This window comes from Lemur catta, chromosome 8, assembly GCF_020740605.2.
Source record: "Lemur catta isolate mLemCat1 chromosome 8, mLemCat1.pri, whole genome shotgun sequence".
In the NCBI taxonomy this organism is placed as follows: Eukaryota; Metazoa; Chordata; class Mammalia; order Primates; family Lemuridae; genus Lemur; species Lemur catta.
Genome location: NC_059135.1, coordinates 17,632,040 through 17,642,641, shown reverse-complemented (window position 1 = coordinate 17,642,641; position 10,602 = coordinate 17,632,040). Strand labels below are relative to the sequence as shown.

The window sequence follows — 10,602 nt, the reverse complement described above, 5'->3', positions numbered from 1 at the left end:
CAGAACATTGTTCTGGGCAAACGGAGAGAGTGGATCAGTGGTAGCAGGGGCTGGATAGGTAGAGAGGAGGGGACGATGAAGAGAAGTTGATTAATGGGTACAAATATAGAGTCTGAAGAAGGAATAAGACCTTGTTTTATATAGACCGGTGAGTGACTATACTTTGTAATCATCTATTGTATATTTCAAAATAACTAGAACAGAAGAATGCAAATGGTTCTCACATAAAAAAAAGACAAATATTTAAGTTGATGGACATCGTAAATACACTGATTCCATCTTTACAAATTATCTGCATGTATTAAGTTATCACAAGTACTCCAAAACTATGTACATCTATTATGTATCATTTTTTTTAAATCCCAGCATGTTGTTTTTGATACTAACAAAATCATTCTAAACCTAACATGGGAAGGGAAAAGACAAGAATAGCCAACACAATATTGAAAAGGAGCAAAGTCAGAAGACTGACACTACTTCACTTTAAGAGAAACTATTAAAGCTACAATAATCAAAACAGTGTGGTATTTGTGAAAGAACAGATGCAAAGAACAAGGAAACTGAATATTTCTCACATTTGGAAATTCATTATGAAGAAATGACAACTAAATGCAAAGTGAGATCCTGGATTGGATTCTGGAACAGAAAAGAAACATTAGTAGAAAACTGGTGACATCTGAATAAAGTCTACAGTCACAAGAATAGTATAGCAGTAGTGTTAACTAATTAAGTTTGACAAACTTACCATGATGATGTAAGGTGTTAACTGCAGGGAAAGCTGGTGGAAAGCTATGTGGGAACTGTACTATTTGTACTATCATTGAATCTCTTCTGTAAACCCAAAATTATTTTAAAATAAAAAGTTTAAAAAGAAAAATAAGAGGTGAGATTCCTGGCCTCCAGTCACGAAAGGAGTTGGAAAGAGCCGAAACAAGAGTGTTCTACAAAAGTTTGAGTTGCTATGTTATTATTAATATTATGTCACCATCATCTCAGGGAACGTCCTTTCCCACCCTACAGCCCTTTGGCCATTTCTCTGCAGCCCTGACTCTCCCATGGGGTCCTGGCCCTCTTGGGGTCCTGCTTCCTCTCTGTCCCCTTCCACACCCCTGTCCCCAAAGCCCTCTGGCCCGGTGGCTGAAGGAGGGGCAGTGCACACTTCCTGGCAAGCTCCTGCCCCAGGTGCCTGTGCCCTGCCCAAGCCTGGCCAGAGCTGCTAGGAGCACAGCCAGCACAGCGCTGCAGGGTTTAAAGCAGGCTCAGGGGTCAACAGCTGGCTGACTCAGGAAGGAGACAGTGCAGGGCTGGACCGCACCCTGGGCCAGCCGGGGAGGGAGCCTGGGTAGCAGAGCCCACAGCTCAGTTGCTCCCAGAAGTGACCCTGGGACTTCCTGCCTGGATAGGAGGCTCACTCACCCACTTCCTGTGGGCAACCAGCTTCTTGCCAGCCACAGCTTTTGCCTGCAACACTGGCCACCGCCCCTTCCAGGGAGTGCCTTGGCCCAGACACCCACCCCACTCACTGGCTCCTCTGCAGGAAAGGTGAGTGTGTGAGTGTGTGTGTGTGTGTGTGTGTGTGTGTGTGTGTGTGTGTGTGTGTGTTTTTAGGGGGATGGAGCCGGCAGGGCTGCTGGGCTGTTGGTACTGATGCAGTGGAGACCACCCATTAGGGTGTAAATTCAAGGCAGGTGAGGTCAGCCTGCCTGGTGCCTTGTCCCTGGGCTGGGCAAGCCCCTCAGGCGTCACCCTGTCAATCCCCTGTCTTCAGATGTTCCTGTGGTGCTGGCAGGGATGTCTGGAGTGCGGCTGTCCCTGTGCTGAGAGAGCCACCAGTCAGAAGGAGTCGGTTTGCTGGGGAAGGTGCTGGTGTCAGTGGCTGCTTGGGACCGAGGCCAGCTGGGGAGTGGGGACACAGGGACCAAGGGAGGGGGAAGCTTGGGGGGGGTCTCCTGTGCCACCTGCCTGCCCGTGGCAGGGGCCTGAGTATTGTATCCTCTTCGTTTCTTTCCCTGCCACCCACTGGTGCTGCTGGTGGTGCCCCAAGGGCACCTTTCTCCTCCTTGGGGCTCTCTTTGCTCCCAGAGGGCTGAACAGGCTAAAGGGGGGCTGGCAGGAATGGAAGGGTCGAGGTTCAGAGCCCTCTCCCCCACTCCACTGCTCAGCCTGGGCACAGCCTGGCATGAGGGCCCCTCTGACTTCCCCAAACGCCAGCTCTTGCTCCTTCCACCACCCTCTGTAGTCTCCTCTCTACTGGTATCCTGCCACCCCTTGCCAGTCTGGGTATCCCTGCAGGGTGACCTCAGTGTCTGGCCCCCACATTCCAGATCCAGGCAGGTCTGCCTGCCCAGATGTCTTAGTCTGGCCACCGTGCTACAAGAGGAAACTGGGAGGGGTGGCTGAGGGGGTGACCCAGGGAAGCCTGCTGTCCTCCCAGGCTGGGCTCCCTGCAGGGGACTGGGGTGAGGCTGGGGACAGGATGGGTGCTGGGCAGGCCGGGGCTGACTCAGGAGGGCAGGAAGGCAGGTGGCTGTGGGTGGACATAGAAGGGAGAACTGCATACTAGGGTTCCCGCATCCTTGGGGACAGGGGCTTCTCTTGCGGAAGCCCCAGCTGTTCCTCTGTGTGGCAGAGCAGAGGCAAGTGGAGGACTGTGAGGGGGGCACTCTCTCTTCTCCCCAGAAACTGCCTGTGGAGGTGGGGACCGCTGTGGCTCAGACATGGCCTTAAATCCCACCTGCCAGCTGGCGGCTTCTCCTGTCTCGCCCACCCCAGCTCTCTCCCAGGACCTCAGAGCTCGCTGCAGGGGAGGCACCTGCCTGACACCTCTGGCCCAGGGGCTGGGAGGGAGGGGGAAGTTTCTGGATTGGGATGGAGAGTTGGGCGGGAGAGCCCTTAATGGGACCAGTGCTGGGGACCCAGCTTGGCGTTGGCCTGGCCGCTGCTGCCCAAGGAGGGCAGGGAGCTGGAAAGGAGTGGGCTGGGGCCAGGCTGGGGGTCTCAGCCAGTCCAATGGGGCTGCCAGAGCTGGGAGCCAGCACCTGCAACTGGAGCTGAGAGTTCGGGGTGATGGAGACACCATCCTGGGACCCTCTGCTCCCAATCCCTGTCCCTGCACCCTCCTGGCTCTCCTTGCCCTTCCCCCTCCCATGCTTCTGCTACTTCACTTCCCTCAGAGCCCAGAGCAGAACTTCCCACGGGGTGGACACGTCAGGAAGGGTAAACCCAGAGAAGCTCGTGGCTGGGTGGAGTGGGGCTGGGGTGGGGGATATCGGAGTTCAGGGGAGACAGTACTGACTTGTGACCGTCCTCTGGTCTCTGATGGGCTGTGCCAAGGCATTGGAGTTTGAGACCCCTTGACATCCTGTTTCTACCAAGGTACAGGCAAGAAGTACTGGGAGCAGAATGGACTTTCGTTGGGTTTAAGGAAGGGGACATAGAGGTGAAAGTTCGGCTCAGGTTAAGACAGAGCTTTCTAAGGCCCTTGGCAGGTCAACAGGAGCATGGCATGCCTTGTAAGGTAATGAGATTATTGTACTGAAACATGTGGGACATGTGGGCTCCACCTCCTCCCCACAAGTTGGGGAACTGAGAGTCTGCCACTCTGCCCGGGACTGTGCCCCCCTCACACCCAACCCACAGCAGAACAGCAGATCTGCCCCCAGCTGCTTCCCGCAAAGGTCCTGAGGTTGCTCCCAGTCCCCTGGCCCACTGTGCACCTTGCCCTGCTGGCTAACCCCCCGGGGGCTACAGCAGACCTGCCAGTGCTCCCGTGCACATTTGTGTACAGGTTTTACATGGACACACATTTTCCATTCTCTTGGGTATAAGCTAGGTTGGCAAATGCAGGGTCACGTGGTAACTCTATGGTGACCTTGCTGAGCGACTGTTAAACTGGTTCCCATTCCCACCAGCAACGTACGAGGGTTCTGTTTTCTCCACATCCTCACCAACATTGTTCTGTCCATGCTGTCGTTAGTACGCACAGCCTGGTGGGTGTGACATTGTTCTGGGGACTGGTTACTTCCTGTCTCTGGTCTGACACTGGGGTCCACTTTGGCAGGTTCTAGACTGGGGAATGGCCACAGGAAGTTGCACCTTGCTCTAAGAAATGGCAGGATGGTGATCTATTTTTGGCACAAAAGGAAGCTAATTCAGGAGCTCATTTACTTTAGTTAATCTTTGAGACACTGGGGTGACATTTCCTAGTGGTTCAGCATGCGCCGAACAGAATCTCTGCTGTCCCTGTAGCAACGGCAGAGCCTGTGGATGTAGACTAAGTCTGAGGGGACAGGGGAGTCGGGGTGGATGAAGGCGGGCACCTGCAGGACAGGAGGGTCCCCAGCACGACTGGAAAGCCACCAAACAAGGGTAGTGTGTGCCCTGCCTTCTCTGCTTCCTGCCACCCCTCCCCTTGTTTGGGGAGCAGACTGGCGTCTCTGCTCACCCGGCATGGCAGAACGTGGCTGCCCCCAGCTGCCCAAATAATCTGTTACATTTCCACCCATTTGGAGAATCAGTCAACCTCTTGCTTATCATGTTTAATACAGTTTTTCTCAGGACACAAATACTCTCTGATCAGACCTCCTTCTTCCCAAAAGAGAAACACTTGGCCTTGTTAACTGATTAAAGACACTTCCAGCTCGAGCCTTCAGAAACCTCATGCTGCTACTGCTCAAACCCATGTCCAGAACACTTCCTTTAAAATAACTTTCAGAAAGTGGCACAAAGAGATTCATCCCTCAGCTTTGAGGTCAAACCTTGACCTTTCCCTAGGGGTACAAGTCAACTGGATTGCGTGCTCAGTCCCCAGAGTAAGAACTGAATGGCAGCACCTGGTTCCGAGCGTTAAATGCAGCCTCCACAGCCAAAGATCCTCACAACTGAGCGATGCAGCAGGACCCTGTGTTCTGTAGGGATTAACTAAAGGGAAACTTAAAGTCTTCCATGTCACACAAAATGCCATGAACTTCTGTCTGATATTGAAGACAACTATAGTATTGTCATAAAGTTTACCTTTTATCACTAAACTTGCCTCATAACATTAGTGCCCCTAACACTTACACATCTGAAGTGAAAGTTGCTTCCATGAAATATACACACCAACGCAAGTTATCCTATCCCAGTTTCTTGGGTGGACGGGCAAGATCCTGGGCAGGATTTATTGTGCAATCACTCTCTTCTCTCTTCTCTAGACCAGGATTTAAATTTGCCTCAACAATGGAAGATGTTAATTGGGAGGACATCGACTTTGAAGATTTATTCGATGGAGATTTTAGTAATTACAGTTACAGCACTGACCTGCCCCCTATTCTACCAGATTCTGCCCCGTGCCGGCCAGAATATCTAGAAATCAGCAAGTATGCCGTGGTCGTCATCTATGTCCTGGTGTTCCTGCTGAGCCTGCTGGGAAACTCCCTGGTGATGCTGGTCGTCTTGTACAGCCGTGTCAGCCGCTCCGTCACCGACGTCTACCTGCTGAACCTGGCCATGGCCGACCTGCTCTTCGCCCTGACCTTGCCCATCTGGGCCGCCTCCAAGGTGAACGGCTGGATTTTTGGCACAGCCCTGTGCAAGCTGGTGTCGCTCCTGAAGGAAGTCAACTTCTACAGTGGAATTCTCCTGCTGGCCTGCATCAGCGTGGACCGCTACCTGGCCATTGTCCACACTGTACGTCCTCCCACTCAGAAGCGCCATTTGGTCAAGTTCATATGTCTGGGCATGTGGGCCCTGTCCCTGTGCCTGTCTCTCCCCATCATAATTTTCCGTAGGGCCATCTACCCACCCTCCGCCAGTCCAGTCTGCTATGAGGATATGGGCGACAGTACAGCCACGTGGCGGATGGTGCTGCGGATCCTGCCCCACACCTTCGGCTTTGTCCTGCCCCTGCTGGTCATGCTGTTCTGCTACGGACTCACCCTGCGCATGCTGCTTAAGGCCCACATGGGGCAGAAGCACCGGGCCATGCGGGTCATCTTTGCTGTGGTCCTCATCTTCCTGCTCTGCTGGCTGCCCTACCACCTGGTCCTGCTCGCAGACACCCTCATGAGGACCCACGTGATTGCAGACACCTGTGAGCGCCGCAATGCCATTGACCGGGCCCTGGAAGCCACCATGATTCTGGGCTTCCTCCACAGCTGCCTCAACCCTGTCATCTACGCCTTCATTGGCCAAAAGTTTCGCCATGGACTCCTCAAGATCCTGGCCACCCGTGGCCTGATCAGCAAGGACTTCTTGCCCAAGGACAGCAGGCCTTCCTTCGCTGGCTCTTCTTCAGGGAACACGTCCACTACCCTCTGAGACTCCTGCCTCAGTGCAGCCCCTCGGGGTTCCTCCCTTCCCCTCAGCATCCCATTCTAAGCCCCACGTCCACTGGCTGTTCATGGTGTGAGTGTCACTGCAGCCCCCATTGTGGTTGCAGGAAGGGGCAGAGCCCACATCCTTACCAGGCCCCCACTGCATGGTTTAGAAAACCTGCCCTGGTGCCCACCCCCTGCCATCATCACTAGGCCAGCGCTAGAGCTCTGTCCATCCTGCCACTGGCCACACACTCTGCTCTGTAAGAAGTGCTCGTCAAAACCCCAATGAGATGCCACGTCACACTCACTAGGATGGCTCTTGTCACACACACACAAAACCCCATGAAATAGTAAGCGTTGGTGAGGATGTAGAGAAACTGGAATCCTTGTGTGTTGCTGGCAGAACTGTAAATGGTGCAGTCACGGTGGAAACACTGTGACAGCTGTCGTCAAAACAGTAAACAGAGAATCACCATGGGATCCAGCAATTCCACTTCTAGGAACATCCCCACAGGAATGGAAAGCAGGGACTCACACAGACATGTGGACACCCACGTCCACAGCAGCATTATTCACAAGAGCCAAAAGGTGGAGCCACCCAAATGTTCATCAGTGAGTGAATGGTCAGACAAAATGTGGTGTGAACCTGCAGTGAAGTGACAATCAGCCATGCACACGGATGAAGTGTGGACGCACATTACAGCGTGGATGCACCTTGACATTATGCTGAGTGACATGAACCAGACATAAATGGGCAAAGAATGGACGATGCTGCTTCTGTGAGGAACCTAGAATAGTCAAACTCACAGAGACAGAAAGCACAATGGTGGTTCCCCGGGGCTGGGGGCAGGGGAGAGGGGTGTCATTGTTTAAAGGGTTCAGAGTTTATGTTTTGGGTGACGAGAAAGTTCTGAAGATGGACAGTTCTGACAGTTTGTATAACAATGTGAAATTAATTAATGCCACTGATCTACACACTTAAAAATCATTAAAATGGTAAATTTGTAATGAATATTCTACCTCTATTAAGAAAAAAAGCCATGGCCTCCAAAGGCACTTTAACCACTGAACCAGTACTGGAAACACATATCTATAATTTTTTTGTTTAATGAGTTCATTAAGTGTCTTTTCTGGTATAAACCACTTTTAGTTGGGTGTTTATTTTACTACTAAATACTTCCAACCAGAAGCATCCAAATTGCTACAGAGAGGTGGGGCGAGGGTGAGCAGAGGTCCCAGGTGAGGGGCTTTGCAGGAAGTAGCCCCCCTGCTATGTGTTGTGTCCAGGGAGAAGGATTGGAACTGAGATGGGGACCAGCCTGCCCACCCCCATCCCCAGCCCACGCCTCCTGCTGTGGACCAGGTGTCATGCAAAGACATGTGTTGTGGGATCCTTCTGGACTTCTCAGGTCTGCAGAGGAAACAGTCACCAGGAGTGTTAAGGGAGGGACTGGGATCTGAAGCTGGCAGGACAGCCAGCCAGGAAGAAAACACGGACGTGAAGTGAGGAATACTGAGAACAATCTGGAACCTACAGGACAGACTGACACCTGCGCTGGTCCCAGTTCAATATGTGGACCATATTCACCAGGTGAACCCACCCTGAGGGGCTGCGGCCCGGCCCTGCCCAGGCCAGCTAGAGGAGCCGGCAGATGAGCCACAGCAGGCTGGGTGCCTGGTGCCTGCGCTCCCCCACCAGCCTCCAACAGACCCCGGCGCTGCTCCTCTTCCTCCCGCCAGATCCACATGAACCGTCCCTTCTGGCCCAGGCTGACCTGGAGATGTGACAGTTAAGATTATTAGGAGAATGACAGGTTGTGTCAAGGGACACAAGTAAATGAAAGACAGACAAACCTAGTAACAGAGACAGACAGGAAGACATGTGGAGGAGTGTGGCGGGGCAGGGGGCGGGGCCTCTCCTGGGGCCACTGGGGGCCGGCGAGGGAGGGGCTGGCAAAGGAGAGGGTGGTGGAGCCCTGTGACCAGGGTCAAGGCCCTCCTGGCCTCAGCGCCCAGACTTGTGCCCAGCACAGGGCCTGGCACAGGAGGGGCTCAGGACAGGGAGGGCTTCCCCACCTCTCCCAGGGCCTATGCTCGGCTCAGCCTCCATCAGGGTCATACCTGGGACACCAGCCACTGGGAGGGCTCAGGCCACGACTACACCCCACCGAGCCTGGCCTCACTATGGTCGGTGTCTGGGGTGACAACTGGGGCCAGAGCTTGTGCAGGAGGGAGCGTGCAGTTTGCAGTGTTCGGCCTGTGCCTGGCACTGTGCACCATCACCACAATATGCCATCACCTGTGCCCTGCAGGGACACCTAGTGGAGTGGGGCAGAGGGCTCCTTGGGCACACACAGTACACTTGTGCATGTGCATGTATACACACACACACACACACACACTCACACACACACACACACACACACACACACACACGCCTGGCTTCAATGACTACCCGTCAGCTGGGAGGTGGGATGTGCCACAGGGTTCATTTGAGTCACCTCATCTCTGGGTGCTCAGGTGGAGGAATGTGGGACAGCAGTTAATCCACAACACAGCTCCAAATCTGAGAGGCCGCTGCCTTCCAGCCCCCAACAGGGAGGCCAGGAGGTGGGCTGGGATTATGCAGGGAGTGGAGTCCTCCATTTCCTGGTGACCCCAAAGTCCTCCCCCTCCTCTCCCCGGGGGAATCCAGCCCCCACACCTACACCACACCTGGTTCTTCCCCACAGACACCCCATCCAGGGAAACACCTGCCTCCCTGCCTCAGCCCACGCCCACCCCGGGTCGGCTTCCCACTTGCCAGGCTCCAAGACTCACCCAGAACAGAGAGAACAGGGTGAGGATCCTGCTGTCCCCACCATCCCGGGTCAGTCCTGGCTCTGGTGGGTCCCTCCTGGCTCAGAAGGCCCCCTCCCCCTGGCCCAGAGTGCTCCTGGTGAAGGAACAGCCACAGCTGCCCCATGCTCCAGCTCTGGGGAAATTTAACCCTTTACCTGCCTGCCCCAGCAGTCCATGACTCCCTGTCTCAGGTGGCTCCTAACCTCACCTGGGCTATTTCCCTTTCTAAGGGTCAGTTCCCATATCACCCTCCTCCCAAGCATACAAGGACCCAGGTGAGACATCAGCCTAACTGGCTGCCCTTCACTTGGTCCTGTTCCTGGTCCACCCCCTCCCTGGGACAGCCAGCCTTGCTGTCCATGTCCTGATCACTTACCTGAGGGGCACTTGCCTGTCTTGGCTCCTCACCTGTCTCAGGTGGGCTGGACTCTGGGAGCCACCCTCTGCCCACTGGGGCATCCTCCTGTGTCTAATCCTGCAATGCCCTACCTGAACAAGCAGCCTCCTCCTGTCCATGCCGACCAAACTCCTGAACTCCCAGCCTTGGGCCCACCCAGGGGCCAGGGACTCCCAGGGAGGTGGGGACCACAGCGGGAACCAGGCGCCATCACCTCACAGTACACCAAGCTCAAGGTGCAGCCCATCTGGCCTGGTGCCCTGTGGGCAGGGGGCAGGGAGGCGGGAGCCCTAGGAGCCAGCCGTCCTCCAGCCCTGGGGACTATTCTGCCCAGGACCCCTGTGACGTCTGGAGGGGTGGTGACACTCTAGCCCGGCTCTGCTAGGAGTAGTGTTCTCTGCTCCTGCCACCAGGAGCAAGGCAGTGAGGGGCCTGGAGAGGGGCAGTGACATGAGCCTCCTCGAAGCGGGAGAGGAGGGAGACCGGAGGGTGCAGGGCACAGGCAGAGGGAGGAGGGGGCCGGGGACTGGACTGGGAGGTTGAACTGGGAGGGGCGTAGGAGACCAAGGGCACCACAGGAGGGGCGGAGAGCAGATAAGGGGAGAGAAAAAGGGGGATGCAGAGAGGAGGAAACAGAGACAAGGGGAACAGATAAGAGAGGAAATCTCTGATCTGGGGACACAGGCAGGGGCGGGGCAGAGGGCACGCAGGCGTGGGCGTGCCTTGTGCCAGTGTTTACACGTGGTCCCTGGGATTTCAGAAAACAACAGTCCTCCCAGGTCCCTGCTCCTCACCTCTCTGTCCCCAGAACTAGCCAGGGGCAGCCCTGCCTAGAGAAACCAGGACCAGGGGGAAATACCCCAGCCTCAAGGAGGCAGACACAGCTGGGGTGGGAGGGCCCCAGCCCTCCCCCAACCCTGCTGGCCCCTTGCAGGACACAGCGTCTCACAGCTGCTGTCACTTCCATCCCTGTGGGAATGGGAACCAGGACAGGCACGTTGGCACAGCTGACCAGCTCTCATGGGGACCCCTAAGCAGACTGAGGTGAAGTGGGAGGGAGGCAGGTGG

General features: G+C 55.0%; 1 protein-coding gene across 1 annotated transcript; it reads left to right on the top strand.

Moving 5' to 3' along the window:
* Nucleotides 1-1,529: 1,529 nt before the first annotated feature.
* Nucleotides 1,530-6,621, top strand: LOC123643346 (C-X-C chemokine receptor type 2-like). The gene is made up of 2 exons (XM_045558820.1): nucleotides 1,530-1,542; nucleotides 5,193-6,621. Exon 2 carries the CDS (start codon nucleotides 5,218-5,220, stop codon nucleotides 6,295-6,297), a length of 1,080 nt encoding a protein of 359 aa, XP_045414776.1. The 5' UTR covers nucleotides 1,530-1,542; nucleotides 5,193-5,217; the 3' UTR covers nucleotides 6,298-6,621.
* Nucleotides 6,622-10,602: the final 3,981 nt, after the last annotated feature.